Raw genomic sequence first — 17035 nt, forward strand, 5'->3', positions numbered from 1 at the left:
AAACTTCAGGACCGCTTTAACGCGAATAAAACGTCTCCTTTGTACCCGATTATGTCCCACCGCCGCAATCGGCGCCGAAACTCAAAACACAGAGAGATCGGTTTCCATGTGGGTTACTAGGGAAATCAGCGGAAATGATACCCTGAAGTCCCGCCTACCCGGTCTAACTAGTAAAACGATTGGATTATGTTGACTGACAGAACACTTTTATTGGCTGCGTAACACGTCGATCACGTTTAGCAGTCCAAGTCCCGCCCATGACAGGTATTATTTCCGGTTGTTCTTAAGCTCTTCCGTTGTAGTGGAAACTGCTAAACAGTTGAAAAATACTGGGGAGGTGACCGTGAAAATAAGAACGCAGCGTTTCTTGATCACATATTTGACATTTTATAATTACGTTTTAATCATATGGTCAATGCGGCATGTCGATTTTTCTCTTTTCACTTTTTGTTATGTGCTGAAAATCGTTCCGTTTAGCATGTTTCCCGGAGGATGGCGAGCACTGAGAACAGGAAAGACGCGAGAGTTTTCATGTCAGCACAAAACCCTATTCTTAGTAATATTTTGCAATAATTAAAGTGACTTGTTGCTAAAAATGCCTCGCCTTTAATTAACGAATGTCAACGAAGGAAAAGTTTGTGGACAGCGAGCAACACCAACTCTTTCCGTCGGAGCTGAGTTCAAGGTCCAAGACAGACCAGACTTGTCAACATGTCCGAGTCCGCTGACAGTCGCACTAACACGTTAAATTTCAACGTCGGGGTCCTCGGCCATGTGGACAGCGGGAAGACGTCGCTTGCCCGGGCGCTGAGCAGCACCGCGTCCACGGCTGCTTTCGACAAGAACCCGCAGTCTCGGGAAAGAGGCATCACGCTGGATCTCGGCTTCTCCTCCTTCACGGTGGATCTTCCGGATCACCTGCGGGGCAGCGGAGGGCAGCAGCGGCATGACAGCCTGCAGTTCACCCTGGTGGATTGTCCGGGACACGCCTCTCTGATCCGGACTATCATCGGGGGTGAGCTCTCTGAATGTTCTGCAGCATGACAGGAGAAACTGATACAGGCACAACATGCAGACCATTGTGTCGATGACAAGGGCCAGTAATCAAGCTGTGTTTGTCATTGTTTCGTCCATGAGCAGCCTGAAGGTCATAAACACCTCTCATTATACTGCAGATTATAACCTTCATAAAGCTAGGATTGACTGCAGGGCTGTTGTATGAGACTACATTAGTTTTTGCTGGATGTACCTCCATAATCTAATAAGTCCACACACAACTGAAAATGAAAACATGCCTCTTAATTAGGACTTATTCTCTCTTTAAGAAATAGTGTTGCCAACAAAATGAATATTGGCTCTGTAACCGTAGGACAGTGAACCAGGATGCTCCATACCAGGATCCTGAAGCCGAGCCACATGCTGTCTTATCATTAACATTTAGGCATACACTGTCATCCAAATGTGAAGGAGCCACTCACTAAAAACTAAACTGAACAGAAAAGCAGAAAGAACTGAAGATTTTTTTAAATCTGAAGATCCAGACTCAAGAGATTTTTTTCTGTGTGAGACAAAACAGGAAAAACATAACCTGGAAGTCCCTTCAGCCTGTGCAGGCTGTGTTTAGTAGAAAAGCCTAAAACCAAATAACTTTTTTTTAAAAAACTGAAGATATATATATATATTAGACTCAGACTGATCCAGTATTGATCATTTTTAATTCTGATATGCTGATATATTGGCTAATATTATTTTTTCCCCCAGAACCATATGACATAAACCCTAACCTTTCCTCACCAAGACAACGTGACATAATGCAGTTTGAAATTAAAGGTGTTTTATTGATATTGAACAGTATTTGAGCAGCACTTCAATGAAACTGAACTATGACATTGAAGGATTTGTCTTCCATCATTTTTTATTACCTTTCATCAGCTCTAAATAATGGCGAGGATTTATCTGCAGTTAGCTCATATTGTCCAGTTATATCGGCAACACAACACTGAAACTGCTTGTTTACCGTTTTGTATGTCACAGCTGAAGAAGATGAGGTTATGCATTATGACATGTCCCACCCAGTGTTCCTCACAATTGAGTCTAAATGCTGAAGTCATTTCCAGAGTAGGATGCTGCTTGGACTTCATCCTCCCATTTATTGCACAAACTTTAAGACCTGTCCAGCAGAGGGCGCTTTCTCTCTACAGCAGCTCTTGACCTTGTCATACTGACTTGAATAGTTGGGAGAATGAGGGGAAATAACTACTGTGGAGTGTCTGTCCAGAGCAGGTAATGAGGAAACTATTACCTGCTCTCTGATTTAGCTCATTTTGTTCGTCGTACACTTGAACAACCTCAGTCCCACTCTTTTTTTTAAACTTAAAACACGGCAGACTCTGGCAGAAGTAACGGTCCTGGTATTAAAGCAGATCATAGCCCCTGAATTGTGCTGTGTTGTGTAACCCACAAACTGAATGAAACATGGTGAGCCAGTGGGGTGGCACATGCTGTAGATTAGAGAGGAAGGGAAGTGTGGGGATTGGGGTATGTATTAAACTTCCCCTCCTGTCCCAAGTGGGGAGAGCACAGGAAAGAGACGGAGCCAAATAGAAGGAGAGAAAAGAGGGGAGTACAGGAAAGCGAGACTGCCAAAGTCAGGGAAAGGAAAGACGACCAAGTGAGCTGCAGCTCTGATTTCAACCCTCTAGCCTTTTACTCTCTTTTTGGCTCTTTGCACCCCTCCCCTAATTTCTTATTCTACTGTTATTCTTGGGTGTCTGTGTCTGTTCCTGTTTGTATTGCTGTTGTTGGCTTCATAGTCTGTCCATGGTTTCTATTCAAGAGTTTATGCATCTTTTTATTCAACCCAACAGGAAAGCTGGAATGTCTTCCACATCATATTACTCATATTCTTAACCTCACTGCTTTTTGCTCATGTCAGTAATATTATTGTTTGTGCCTTCTGGCTCCTGTAGGTGCCCAGATCATTGACCTGATGATGCTGGTGGTGGATGTGGTGAAAGGGGTGCAGACTCAGACTGCAGAGTGTCTGCTCATAGGAGAGCTGACCTGCCCTCGCATGGTGGTCGTCCTGAACAAGGTTGACCTACTGCCACGCAACAAGAGACAGAGTGCCATTGAAAAGATGACCAAGAGACTGCACAAAACACTGGAGAGCACCAGGTCAGTAAAAGAATGTATCTGGGTAAATGAGCAGGTAGTTACTGTGCAACGTGGTGTAGCGGCATCCCGTGTATCCCAGAGGCCCAGGATTGAATCTGTTGTTAAACTTCATTCATTCCCCATTTTCTTTCCCTCTCTGCATTCCAGCTGTCTGTCTGTCAGACCCACTTGTTTATTTTGGTTTTAAAGGTTTTTTTTTTTTTTAAGTTGAAAAAAACTAAATAATTACTTCAGCATCAAAGAATGAAGTAATTGCAGCATGACTTTTTTCTGTTGGCCAGATTTAAGGAATGTCCAGTGATTGCAGTGGCAGCAAAGCCTGGGGGCCCCGAGGCTCCTGACACAGAGGAGCCACAGGGAGTGCCAGAGTTAATTGAGGTAAAGTCTGGAAACACAATGGTGCCCCTTCATTGAAACTAATTTCATTCAAAACACCACGAGTTCTCACTTAACAAGTGTTGACATTTGTAGAAAACAGTATGGTTAGTCATCAACTGTGTGTACTTAAATACTGCCCAGTCAACAAGTATACAAATAATACAGAACACACTGCACCTGAAAATGACTGCTAGTGCTGTTAGTTATAAATTACTGTGTATTGCTAATTTGATGGGCAACACGTTCACTGTGTGTTTATCACATGACAGGCAGTGGTTGAAATGATTATGAGTATTTGCTGAAAAGAAAATCAAAGAAGTAAACATTGTTCACTTTTGTCTATAACCCAACCAGTATTGGATTGTTGTGGCTGACGTTGATAGTTAAACTCTTCTAGACTACAGTAACACTACGTCTGCTGATTAACTCCTCTCACATAAACACCTGACATGCACATTTACAGTTGTAAAATAAACTTGTCAGTTTTCTTTGGCAATTGCATCATGTAGCACACTCCGGGTCTAAATGACCTTGTATATGCTCTATATCTGTGGACAATCTGGACTGCATTTTCTTCTTAATTATTGGACTACAAATTAGCCTGTATTTATGTCTTTGCAATGAACTAATGTCCTCCTCGCTGATTTACCAGTCATGCTGCTCCCTTTTTAAGTTTCTATAAAATCAACAAATTCAAAACAGAATGAAAACATGAAGTGGAGTTACCTTACACTTAAAAACAGTATGATACAATAACAGTTATTAGTTTTTCTGGTGTGTGAAAAATAGAATGACATCCACTTTAGGCTCAGATTCATCACAGGACACAGTGTGTATCAGGCAGTGTTTGTTAAGCTACCACAAAGGCGGACTTGGTCCTAGCTAGATATGGATTTACTTGGTCCCCGTCCCGCTCTTGTCGGGTTTCATGCTTGTGTATGTGTGACTATTCAATATTAGGCCAACAGTTATCGTTTGTAAATGAATCTGTTTTTTCTTCTTGCTCTTTTAAATGTTCGTGTCAGCTTTTGAAGAAACAGACATACCTTCCTCAGAGAGACCCTGGAGGTGAGCTTCTCATGGCCGTAGACCACTGCTTCTCCATCCGTGGTCAAGGAACAGTCATGACTGGGACCATCCTGCAGGGGTCGCTGGCTGTCAATGACACTGTGGAAATCCCAGCCCTGAAGGTACGCTCCAAGAGACGAGCAGGAGTTTTAAATCTCTGATATTTACAGTCAGGTCAGATTCCTGAGTGCTCAAAATGCTTTTGTGCAATACGGAGCTTTGGAAGTTTAGAAGCTGACTGGAAATGGGAAGACAGGGAGAGATGACCTGTGTGGGTTCAGGAGATGCATCAGATTAATGCGACTGATGGGACCAATGGGCAGACATCACAGGGGTTGGATAATCTAGAACAGATGCAAACTTTTACCCAGTTTGTCACTAGTTATCATGTTCACCTCTTGGTGGCAGCAGATGGCTAAATTAACATTCATTTGCTAAGGATCTTTGATCTGTTGACTACTGTTGATATAGTGTGTGTGTGTGTGTGTGTGTGTGTGTGTGTGTGTGCGCGCAGAAGCATTCATAGACAAATAGGCAGATACAATAGTTTCTGAGGCTTTTTGATATTGATTATAAAGAAGTGATAAAGAAATGTGTTGGCCATCAGTGGGATAAACACAGTATTTGGACAAATGACTCTTATCTACCGAAGAGAGAAGCATCTTAAACTGCAGGTTGTGCAAGTTTAAGAATTACTTACTTTCATATGTGCATATTTCATTGAGGGGAAAAAACTTTAGGACCTATTGTCTCAAACAATAACTATAAATAATAGTTGCATTCCTTAGTTATAAATCTCCTGATGTTTTCCCTGATTTTATACATTATACTATTTTCAGTTGCCTGGTTTTAAATATAAATCAAACTGGGACCTAAAGAAAAGAATATTAAAAAAATATTTAAACACACATGGATGTTAAAAACCACCTATATTTCATATATTGTGAAAACATATCATTATGGGCTATTAACTTTAAGCAGCAGATTCCTGCTATACTGTGTGTTTGTGTATTTTTTGCTTTCTCCTGTATCTGGGAATTATATTGGTTTCACAGTCTGTTGTGTTAAATTTAGAAATCGGTGTTGTGTGTTTTGAAATGTGTTTTATTTGTACTTTTGTTCCGTGTGACATCAGGTGACCAAGAAGATAAAGTCAGTGCAGATGTTTCGGAAGCCGGTGTCGGGGGCCATGCAGGGGGATCGTGTGGGCGTGTGTGTGACACAGTTTGACCCGAAGCAGTTAGAACGGGGTCTGGTGTGTACCCCAGGGACCCTGCGCACCCTCTACGCAGCCGTCATCTCCATCAGGAAGATAGGCTACTTCAAGGGTTCTCTTGCCACCCGTGCCAAATTCCATATCACTGTGGGACATGAAACAGTCATGGCAAGGGTGACCTTCTTTGGGCTGCCACCTGTGGGTGCCTCAGAGCCCCTCTCTGACAGTAAACCACTTCCATCACAGCCCTGCTGCCTGGAAACTCCATTCACCCTCGACAGGGAGTACTTCTACCAGGATGAATATCTTACCCGTCAGGGAGAGCCAAGTTCAGGACCTGACCCAGAGCAATGGGCCTTGTTGGAGTTCGAGCGGCCCGTCACGTGTCCTTCACTCTGCCTCGTGATCGGGTCCAAGCTGGACGCAGACATCCACGCCAATGCGTGTCGGTTAGCTTTCCAAGGTCGTCTGTTACAGGGGTTTGAAGATAAAAGCTATACTGAAACTGCACTGCCTCACCTGCGTATCTACAAGACCAAACAGAAAGAAGGACAGGTGGAGAGGGTGAGTGGATGCTCATTTCTTTGTCTGATATGTAAAATGGCCTTTTCATGACCATGACCCTTTCCTCTTACCCTCGAGTGTTGCCCTTGCCCTCCTTACAACCCTGTACTTCTTCTGGCTCTCGGTCTTTGGATATTTTTCATTGCTGGTGGCACTGGAGCATGCCTCCCAGACAGAGCCCCTATTGTATTTTCATAAACAGACACGTACACACAAACAAGCATGCATATGTAGCCCTGCTAAGCAGCGTCTGAGCCACGGGTGGGTACACATGCCTTAGCGTGTGCTGCGACACAGAGTCGTGCGTGGGTGGCCGCCTGACGCCACTGGCCCCGTCTAGCTGTCAGAGGCTGGCGCTGTTTGGACACACCTGAGTGGCACAGGAATACCCACATGATTGTGTGTGCGGCTTAGCATCCTTCCTGCTTGGTTCCTCTTTATTCTCTTCCTCTCTCGTACACTTTACATTCGGCCTTAAATCCCAAGCTCCAGTTCACACTGATCCATATCTCATCTTATCTAATTCTATTGTTTTTATGTTGACTCCAACATCCAATTTGACAAAAAACTCAGCGCCCTCCCCGACTTGTTGCAGTTGGTGTTTTCATGCGTGTGCACACTACAGACATTATGACTCTTGTTATTCTTCGTGGTACAGCTAAGCTTCTTTTTGTGTGCCGTCCTCGTGCAGGGTCAGAGTCAGGTCAGGCGTCAAGTGTGTGAACTAGTTTCCTGCAGTTAGCACCTCAGGCTGTTGACAGCTCCTGTCAGTGACTCAGGAGTAGAGCAGTGTGTGCGAGACATCAGACCATGGTCATACGACGTTACATTTTGTCATTTGTCTGTCTCTCAGAAAGAGACAGTTATGTTCCAAGACTTCCCCTTCCTAGAAGAACATTTCTTACATTGTTGAACTATTATGGCCCCATGCAGTCACAGTTCATACGGTCTGCCAGATATGTACAGCAAGTGTATTATTTTTTTGAAATCAGCGCATCAGTCACGCTTGAGGGACGCCAGGGTCAAACGTTCAAGAATGAATGAGGGTTAGGCAGAAGAGAGAGGAAGAGTCGGTGGTGGGGAGTTGGAGTTGGAGACAGAGTGGTGCCCTCCTCTTATCAGATAACTAGCGGGTTAGATCGACTTAGTGATGGATGATAAGCAAGAAATATAAACAAATATAGCATAAAATATGCAGGAGGATGAAAGAGAGAGTGTTAGACAGATGGGTGGTGTGCCTCGAAGAATGTGCCTGACGGCAAGCAGCTCAGTTGATAGGGGCACAAGACCGAGAATCAGATCTTCCTCATCCTGCTGTGATGGCGGAGTGAAATCATCGCAACCCACAAGATCTAAACATCAGAGGAAGGAACCAGGAAACTAAACTCAAACTCCATCTTGCTGTATTTAAGATCCCACGCTTGCACAGTATTAAAGTGTTTCTAATCGTTCACCACATTTTGAGCTTTCATGGTATTTGTCGTGCCACAGCGTCATTTACAGGTTTCATTTTCTAATTTCTCTGCTCAGGTGACCGATGATTACACTGTGATTGGTCGCAACCTGTTCAAGAAGGAGACCAATCTGCAGCTTTTTGTGGGCTTGAAGGTCGCCCTTTCGACGGGCGAGACTGGCGTCATCGAGGGTGGGTTTGGACAGAGCGGGAAGTTCAAGATTCGTATACAAGGTAAGGATTTCCAGAAGCCATAACTTTCTGTTTTTATCCCGTATTGCTGTAGAAGGGAAAACTACAGGTGCTGCAATTATCAAAATAACTTCACTAATATCTGCTTTGACATTGGACGGCATAGATACAGAACGTTCCCCTCTTCTTTAAGTACACACATTCAGAGAACTTTTCCAACCTTTTGTTGGATTTAGGGGTTCAGCAGACAGTTTTCAGGATGTGGTATAAGCGGTAGGCTTGACATCCCAAGCCACATTCCCAGGATTCCTCTGGGGATTGCCTGTGTTCCGGGGGAAGTCTGATCTCTGTTTATTTTACCTTCTGTTGCTCCAAACCCATGGGTCCACACCGGGAGGGAAGAAAAAACAAAAACATTTAGAAAGGGAACCTCACCTACATCCTCTTCATTGCCTCACACTGAAAACACACATCATCTTCACAGATGAACAAAATACAGACATTCAGCTGTGTCCGTCTGTGACAACCCCCCCCCCCCCCCCCCCCCCCGAGGCATTAGGGCAAAGATGGCACTGTTGTGCTGATGATGGGGCAAACGATTTGATCCTTGAGGTTGTTTGTTTCCCAGAAATAAGAGAAAATTCTGTGAAAATGAAAAGTGCTTCTGATGTCTTCAGTGTCGGTGCAGCTACTGCTGTTTAATCGTCTACTGTTTCATAGACTTTCTCTTCCCATTTCCTTCCTGTCCTTTTTTTTAAGGACACATATGTGTAGAAGAGTGAGTCTGCTCTCTAGCACTCTTTATGTATTTTATTTAATGCACTTCTCAGCTGCTCATACATGCCTCTTTCCCAGCACTAAAACGTACACACATATCATTATCATTTAATCTGCCTGTTACTTTCACCCATGTTGGATTAATAGTTCGATCGATAAAATAGTGAGAAATGCCCATCAGACGTTCTAAAGCCCAGTGTGATACACCATGTGTGTGTTGTTTTGCTCAACCAAAAGTCCAAAATCCTAATATATTTGTTTTACTGTCACATGAGAGAAAGCAACACATGGAAACTGGCTTTAACAATCAATTATCAAGTAGTTGCTGATTCATTTTCTGTCTGTCCACTGATCTACACGTGTCAAACCTCAGTCCTCAAGGCCCACTGCCCTGCTTGTTCCAGCTGTCCCCGCCCTACCCACTGCTGATTACCTGGACCAGGTGTGTTCAGAAGCAGGACAGTGGCCTTGAGGACTGAGGTTTGACACATATGCTACACCATAGTAGCTGTAACTTTTATGACCGTGACTGATATTAAACTCTAAGGGAGCTCTGCACCACATCAGCCAGTCACTGACCTCATCATTCATATTTAATTCATGCATATTCAATGTGTTACAGTTTCTTATTGGCCACAGGGCACATCATCATTATCATTCCCACATGCTCTTATCTGTCCTAAGCACAGTGGCTCAAACTTGGTGTTGTGTTTCACTTCCAGCAATAAATGTGTTGCAAAGATGGCTGCTGATCACAGTGTATCTGTCCTCCAAAGCTGTTTTTATACCCATTTGTTTTTGGACGTTACACAATGAGCAGGCTCCTAGTCAAATCCATAATGCTTCATGTGCAGTTATCTTGAATTTCAGGCTTTAGTTCTGTGCAGTAGTTTTATTATATGTTGTATGTCGTCGAAGTCTCGTGTCTTTTCAGCCAATACCCAAAAATGCATTTTAAAGAGTAATGTAAAAGTGCAGTTCTTTTTGTGTCTCTTGCATGTGAACACAAAATTCGTTTAGGTTTGGGTGTATTTGTGTGCTTTGTGGTGGTAAATAGATGTCTTAAGCTGATCTTAGATAACACAGAGAGTGTTCTGGCTGCGCTGCAACCATAACAACCCTCACAGTGGCATAAAGATAACAAGAAGAATGCTGGCGCCGTCGTACGTGAGGTCAGACAGCCGGCATGTAAAGCATTGAACCTGGAACATTTCTTACCTTCCATGTGCAAAACAGCAAACAAGCAGCCAGATTCTGTCCTCAAGACACACACGCAGAAACACAAGAGGGCAGATATATGTTGGCTCAGAAGATTTTCTGGTGCGTGCGTGCATGAGGGGCACTGTACAGCGGCTCCACATTCACAGGAAACAGCTCAGCGTGGCTGTGACACCTCAACACTAGGGTGTAAGTGTCAGGACAATACAGACTAATGCACTGACCATATGGCAGAGCCTCAAGGAACGACTGAGACATTTTCATCAGTTACATCAGGAGGATGAAGGCATCAGTTGATCTTGAGGTCAGCATACTGAACAGGTTACAGCACTGATACAGCACCTACTGTACACATAGCATGGAGGAAAAGATCTCTATCGTGCATCAGATTTACCCACACTAAGATAATTAAGTTCATGTAAGCACATAGTGTATGACAGTATGCTCTAGATGGATTACACAAGGGGGATCAAGGTATATAAATCTTTCTTGATTGTTTTTTTTTTTTTAATAATTGATTATCAGCCTGTTGCTGACCCTGTTTGTCTTTTTCCAGAGGGTCTTCGTCCAGAGACCAAGCAGCTGTTAATCTCCTCTAAGAAGAAGGGGAAAGGTGGAAGCAAAGGCAGCCCAGCAAATGAAGAGGAGCCCAAAGCAGAGTCTCAGCCTGTTAGCATTCACTTGCATTTCAAACGGTACGTCTTTGATCCCCATAAAAAGATGGTTCAGTCTTGACCTTTGCTTCACACACTTCAGCCTGTCACTGTCACAGTGCTGGAGAGAAGGAGAGGGCAGCTTTAAAGGTCCTCTAGGTTTGCGGGTAATAGTAGCCTCTTATTCTGGGGATGGAGACAGCCTGCTGAAATGCAATGATTGTGGAATGCTCAACATGTGATGGAAGGAAAGTTCTTCCTTTATGGAGCTGGGCTTAATCCAGTTTGCTCCTTCACAAGGATGCAGGCTGCTCCTCTCTGCTCCTGATGGATTTCATTTGTTTTATGAAATCACTTTTTTCCCTCTTTGTTGATAAAGTCTAAAGCGGTTCCTTTGACTACTAGCAAACTTTTCTATGTATGTTTCTAATTCAGCTAAGCCTTAATTGACATAAATGCATTTGCTAGCATTACAGAGATGCTGAACTCAGCTCCACAGGGTTGGTCAGATCTCTGTACTCTCCCTGTGTCTCGCTCTTTCGCTGGGATAGGGGCCATATTATAACTTGCCTTGTGATTTACAACAATTTGACCACGTTTGTCCACATTTTCGTTTTTCATTTTGTTTCCTTTAATGGCACTTTGTCAGGAGTTGCTTGAGTTGAACTAAACACTGATCTGACGTATAAAGACGAACGAATGCTGAACCTCCATTTCTGGACTTTGAAGGCAGCAGTGAATGTACTTGTCACAATGAATCTAGTTGACCAGACTAGTCAGAAAATGATTCAGCAACTGATATTTGATTATCAATTAATTAAAATTTTAAGAAAAAAACAAACATTCTCTTGTTTGAGTGATGTGATCTGTGATCTACACAGATGTGATGGGCATTTGGCTGTTTTTGCCTGAACAAACATTTTTATTATATGTTATATATATAAACATAATATGAAGAACGCTTCGTGCTAGCTTTAGTTTGAACATATTGTATATGTTGCTGTTTAATGGCGGAGGAAGATGCCGTATCCACATATTTCATTACAGTTCCTAAGCATCTTACACAGTGAACCGTGTGCATGTCTAATCTGCTGTTCTCTGTGGTTGGTTTGTTCTGCTGTCATCCGTACCGTACAGGGCACAGTTTACCTTATAATTTCCTAAACAAGTTTTCCTGATGTCACGCTCTGTCCAGAATTTATACATATACAATCCCAGCCGGAACTAATGTCCATAAGAAGCGTACCTACTACTGTAGCGTGCAGAAACTGCCCACTGACTTGTTTTACTCTGTGCTGCAAAAGCATAATCAATATCGGGTTTAAGTTGCAGAAATTGTTTTTATGACTTCATTGACTTTGGACTTAGATAAACAGAGAATTAATTTGCGCTACGGTAAACAACAATAAACAAATCACAGTGGAGCATATAGAGGTGGACACCTGTGCATGGAGCTGTGCTACAGCCTGTGTTCTTTAAACCCTACATTATGATTTTACTCAGCATATGTTTCTTTCTCTTGAATGTAATATTTTCCCATTTCAAGAATATGCCATAGAAAAAGAAGCAGGGACTCATAGTAAAAGTCTCTCTAACTGTCCATGCTGTTGATGAGGATGGAGTATTGATGGGCAAAGTTACCTGTAGGGGACCTGTGCAGGGTGGACATGGTCACGTCTTTGTGTGTTGTGTTTGTATATGTGTGCATTGTGTCACAGAAGTCTTGTGGGCCTGTGCAGTGAGGGTGCAGGACGCTCAGTATGTAGCGGATGATGTCAGCAAACTGTCCCCGTGAACGACGACTCTATCTCAGAAAGAATCTGTGGAAATTGGAGAGAGGAAGGGAGGAGCGAGGAGCAGCACGAGTAGGACGGGACACTGGAGGGATTGTTTCTCTGAGTGACAGTCCTTTTAGTCTTATCTCCTCTCGTTCCTCTTATAGAAAACCAGACAGGAAAAAAAAAAAATCTCTGTCGCTTTTTAGTTCTGTCTCTCTAATTTCTCCTTTTCTCTGCACCCCAGCTTTCATTCTTCATCCATTCTAGTTTTCATTGAAAACCTTTTTCTTTGGCCATTATTGCTCTCATGTCTCATCATGAGACCTAAATGTCTCCTGCAATGTCATCATTGCATAAACAGTTCATGCAGATATTTGTGTCATTGCTTCAATACTCCAATGAGTTAGAGATGCGTGAATTTTTTTTAAATCTAAAAAATGATTCTTGTTAGATTCACGTCATTAGTGATCTACATTTTTATCTGCATATAACTTTTAAACATTAAATAGCCCCTAATATATAAATATAAATGAGCTGAAACACACTGTTGTCTTGCATTAAAACGTGTAATTTGTTTTACCTATCTTGGGTTTTTGTTAGAACGTGATTATTTTCATCCTCGTCTTGGTGACAATCCTCTTGCATCTCATTAGTACGGACACGGGAGTGTTGGTGCGCTGTGGTTCCCCTGCTCTGTTTTAACATGCATGCTAATCCTGTTGTGTGTTTGTGTGCGTTGGAGAGAGCCACACACTCTTCGGTCCCTTCTGAGCTTAGGTGAGGAGGTTTGGACGGACTCAATAATCCGCTGTTAAGGCCGTAGCTGATTGGCAGCCAGCAGGAGACAAACGGACGGGGAGGCTATGGGACTGCAGCTGTGAGTGGGTTTACGTCTCAGCTCATCTCACACACACAGTCACACAGTCACAAAGAGGAAGTTCCCTGACATGGGAAAGTGATCACACCTATGGTTCTCCCGAAGACAATCTGATTACAACATTTCAGCTTGGCAATGGGGCCTGGTGCTCCTACTTTTGACTGCAATTTCCCATAAGGGTCCACAGAATTTTGCCTCTTCCTCCATAGAGATAAGACGCAACCATGATAATTTCCCTTCAGTACCTTTGTCCTTTTTATTTGTGACCTCCAGGTCAGGCAGGAGCCGAGGGTCAGCATCTGAGCTCCTGAATGTGCAAAACAGTCAGTGATGAAGAGAGATAACAGGCAGCCGTGTAAAAGAAAGAACCAGAGGAGAAGGAGTGTGATGGCTGAGTTATTGACGAGGTAAAGGAGGGGGGAAAGAAACGAGTTGAAGATGTGGTTCAAGGCTCGGATGGAAGAGACTAATTAGCAGCTGTTTGACTGATAAATGGGTGCAGCATTAATTAACAGTTTAACCAGAGGGAAAGTGTTAGGCTTTGCTCTCTTCTGAGCAAATATATTCCTAGTTTGCATCAGACTGTTCCTTCTTAGTTGTTTTTCCTTGTTTGAAAGCAGCTCTAGAAGTATATTTTCCATGTTTCTCTGTTGATACCTGAGGAACTCCCTGCAGGTTGTTGGCCTTTACTCTGCAATCACAGTTTTAATAGTATCCACCGTCCCCAGATAGTGATGATGTTTATTGCTTTGATAGCAGAACCTGTTATGTTACCACGACACAGCTCCACCATACTGAGCACAGACAGAATCAGCCCCCTCACTCCTCTCAACCCTCGGCTGCACGTATAATTACCTGTGATTAAAAAGGCCATGTTCAGTTAATATCACCTCAGCCTTTTTTTGTTATTTTGATTTATGCCACTGTAAATTGTAAACATAAGTGAGCCTGCCTATGTACTGTAAAGGTGTATGGTTAGAATTTTACTTTCACTGTTCCTAAAATAGTTTGACCTTTGGCATTATTAGAATATTCAAATCATATGAGAGTAAAATATTCTACTGTGTGATGTTGGTCTATTGGGAATTTTCCTGAAGCGAAAAGTACAAAAGTACATGCAGTAAAATGAAATGCATCATATAAATGAGCTTAACGTATGGTTTGTGTGAAAAATCCTTATCAGAAAAAAACAATTCAGCCTTGAAATAATTTTCAGTAGAAGTTCATTTCATAATACTCAAGCTAATATATGAATATCTCTAAATGACATGGCATTTCTTGTGTTTTTGGCAAAATAACAATGACCCGATCAAAGAAGTTGTTCAGTTGATCAGCCTGCTGTAAAAGTAAAAAGGAAAGAACAGGTATTGATTTTATATTTAGCTTTTGTGTTGCAGCATTTAATGCAAATAGATATAATGTCCTTCATGACCTTCAATCACTTTAACCAAATAAGACTGAAAACAAGCAAAATAATTGACCTGTGAACAGAAAAGGATCCCAGAACTCAGTGTGTCAGCTTCCTTATGCGTCGCTCTGCACAGTGTTGCACCTCATGCTGTGTTGTTCCCTTATGTTCACCTCCAGTCCGTCAGTCTGAGCTGGAGACTTGAGCTTCTGACCGTGACACAAGAGAAGCATTTAAAAAAATAATAAGAGGAGATCAGCGAGCATTTCTTTGTCTCATTTAGAGCTCAAGCTGTTGTGTTCTAGAGTGGCTCTAATCAATATTCTTTGAATTCACATAAAGTAGACATTACTACGACACAGACTCTATGTTTTTTATTATTATGTGTATCTGTATTTTTAAAGTCTGCCAGTCAGTAAGAAAAGAGATAAGGAATCGTCAGCTGTAGAAGTTTTTTTCTTTTGCTAATTAAAGAGGATCTTTTGCTGATCTGTCCACAAAATTGTTGCAAGGTGTAAGCAGTACACCCTGATGAAACAAAAGCCTTTAAGGTCACCATTGTTCTCCCATCAGCACTGAGTTATTTGCATAGCTATTCCTGTCTCATTTATGCAGTCAGAAAAGAAAACATGCAAAGCAGTGCTGGCACCTCAATAAAGCAACTTATTGATATACTGTTTCCATACCCTGACGCACAAATACACAAACAATCAGGTCTCTGTTTTCCTGCCGCCGTCACCCTCTCATCTCCCATCCTGTCACCTCACGACGAGGACACGGTCGGTGAAAGGGTGACGGTCAAAGAAAAACAGTCAGTCATTACGGCTGAGCTCAGCACAGCCCGGTTGTGCGGGTCAGAGGTCACCTGCAGTATCACCTTGAAAAATTCTCTGTTGTTGTTCACCTTCGCACCCAGAGGAGAGAGGGAGGGACAGATACATATAAACACGTCTGACCTGCAGGAAGCACTCAGTCTGAGAGGATGACATTTAGTTTAGCTTCCCTTCATTATTCCTCTTTCCACACTTTCTTAAATCCCATTACTCGTCTCTATATTTTCATCAGAAGCAAAAAACTACAAACTGCTGCTGCACTTGAACAAAGACATCATTTCTTGTCCTCAGAGGATATAAATTTAAATAAGACATTATATCTGTGTATTTTGTCTGCAATAGTATCATTGTATACATTATAGTATCAGTAAATCTACAGTACAGACATGCCAAAGATATAGAAGCAGTGTCTTTATTTACATCAGTAATAAATAAGTTTATTTTTTCAACAATAGAGCAATACGTTTGTTTTGGAAAAACATTACAAAAATTAAGATGTTGGTTTGTTCAGGGTTTGTATTTATGTTTACAAATTAATGTTGGTACTGGTGTGTTTTATATAAAACACAGTCAATTTGCAAAAGTCGATAGGATGGAAAGTATTTTCTTAAATCTGAGAAAGGAAAGAAAACAAGAAGATTACGCCCCTGATGATGTATATTAGATGTATAACACTTAAAGTCAGTAGGATTGATCTTACTTTCATGAGAAATCATGCTCTCCGCTGTTGCCGTCGGCTCAGTATAGACTTGAGGGTTTTTAAAACTACGGGATTTTGGTTTGAGATCCTGTGTGGGCACAGAAATGTTCTCTCAATAATTACATTAAAACAACATCACAATCGATTTGAAGGAAAGGCCTGAAGCTTTTCCCTTTCAAGTGTTGTGTTACTGCTGAGGAGACTTCTGGCTGCAGGCATGAGGGTTTAAAAGTGAGCTTCAAGTTAAACTAAAATTGCTGCTGGTGGGGTCATGTGATGTGCAGGGTCATGTGAAAAGTCACTTCACTATGGATAACCTTGTAAAGGATGTCAAAGAAATGTCAACTATTCTTGGATTTTTATGCTTGTCTTACAATCTAATGAAATGTCTTCAGGGAGCCTTTCCCTGCTGCAACCCGGAGGAAGATGTTATGTTTAAATTATTCACCAAACATGATAGTCCTAAACACAGAAACCAGCCCTAACTCGCTCCTTATGTGTCTCACAGCCTGTGTCCTTCGATTTCCGAATCCACTGAGCCTGAAATGTTTTACAAATTATTTGATTCATTAGAGTAGTGCAAACAGTATCATGTTCATATCAAAAGATCCAACGTAAAATTGTCAATTATCGCGGAAAAAAAGCAAAGGAGTGATGAACAACAGCAAGTGAAAGATCCTTTCATTGGTAAAGGCCTGAGAAAAACAATCAGACATTTATTACAGTGTCTGTTGAATTCAAGT

At 42.2% G+C, this 17035-nt stretch overlaps 1 protein-coding gene across 1 annotated transcript; it reads left to right on the top strand.

Moving 5' to 3' along the window:
* Positions 1 to 287: 287 nt before the first annotated feature.
* eefsec (eukaryotic elongation factor, selenocysteine-tRNA-specific) lies at positions 288 to 11599 on the top strand. The gene is made up of 7 exons (XM_026306205.2): positions 288 to 1015; positions 2970 to 3177; positions 3459 to 3555; positions 4581 to 4745; positions 5759 to 6403; positions 7934 to 8090; positions 10600 to 11599. Exons 1-7 carry the CDS (start codon positions 712 to 714, stop codon positions 10776 to 10778), a joined length of 1755 nt encoding a protein of 584 aa, XP_026161990.1. The 5' UTR covers positions 288 to 711; the 3' UTR covers positions 10779 to 11599.
* The last annotated feature ends 5436 nt before the right edge of the window (positions 11600 to 17035 follow it).

The sequence above is a fragment of the Mastacembelus armatus genome, chromosome 5, assembly GCF_900324485.2.
Source record: "Mastacembelus armatus chromosome 5, fMasArm1.2, whole genome shotgun sequence".
In the NCBI taxonomy this organism is placed as follows: Eukaryota; Metazoa; Chordata; class Actinopteri; order Synbranchiformes; family Mastacembelidae; genus Mastacembelus; species Mastacembelus armatus.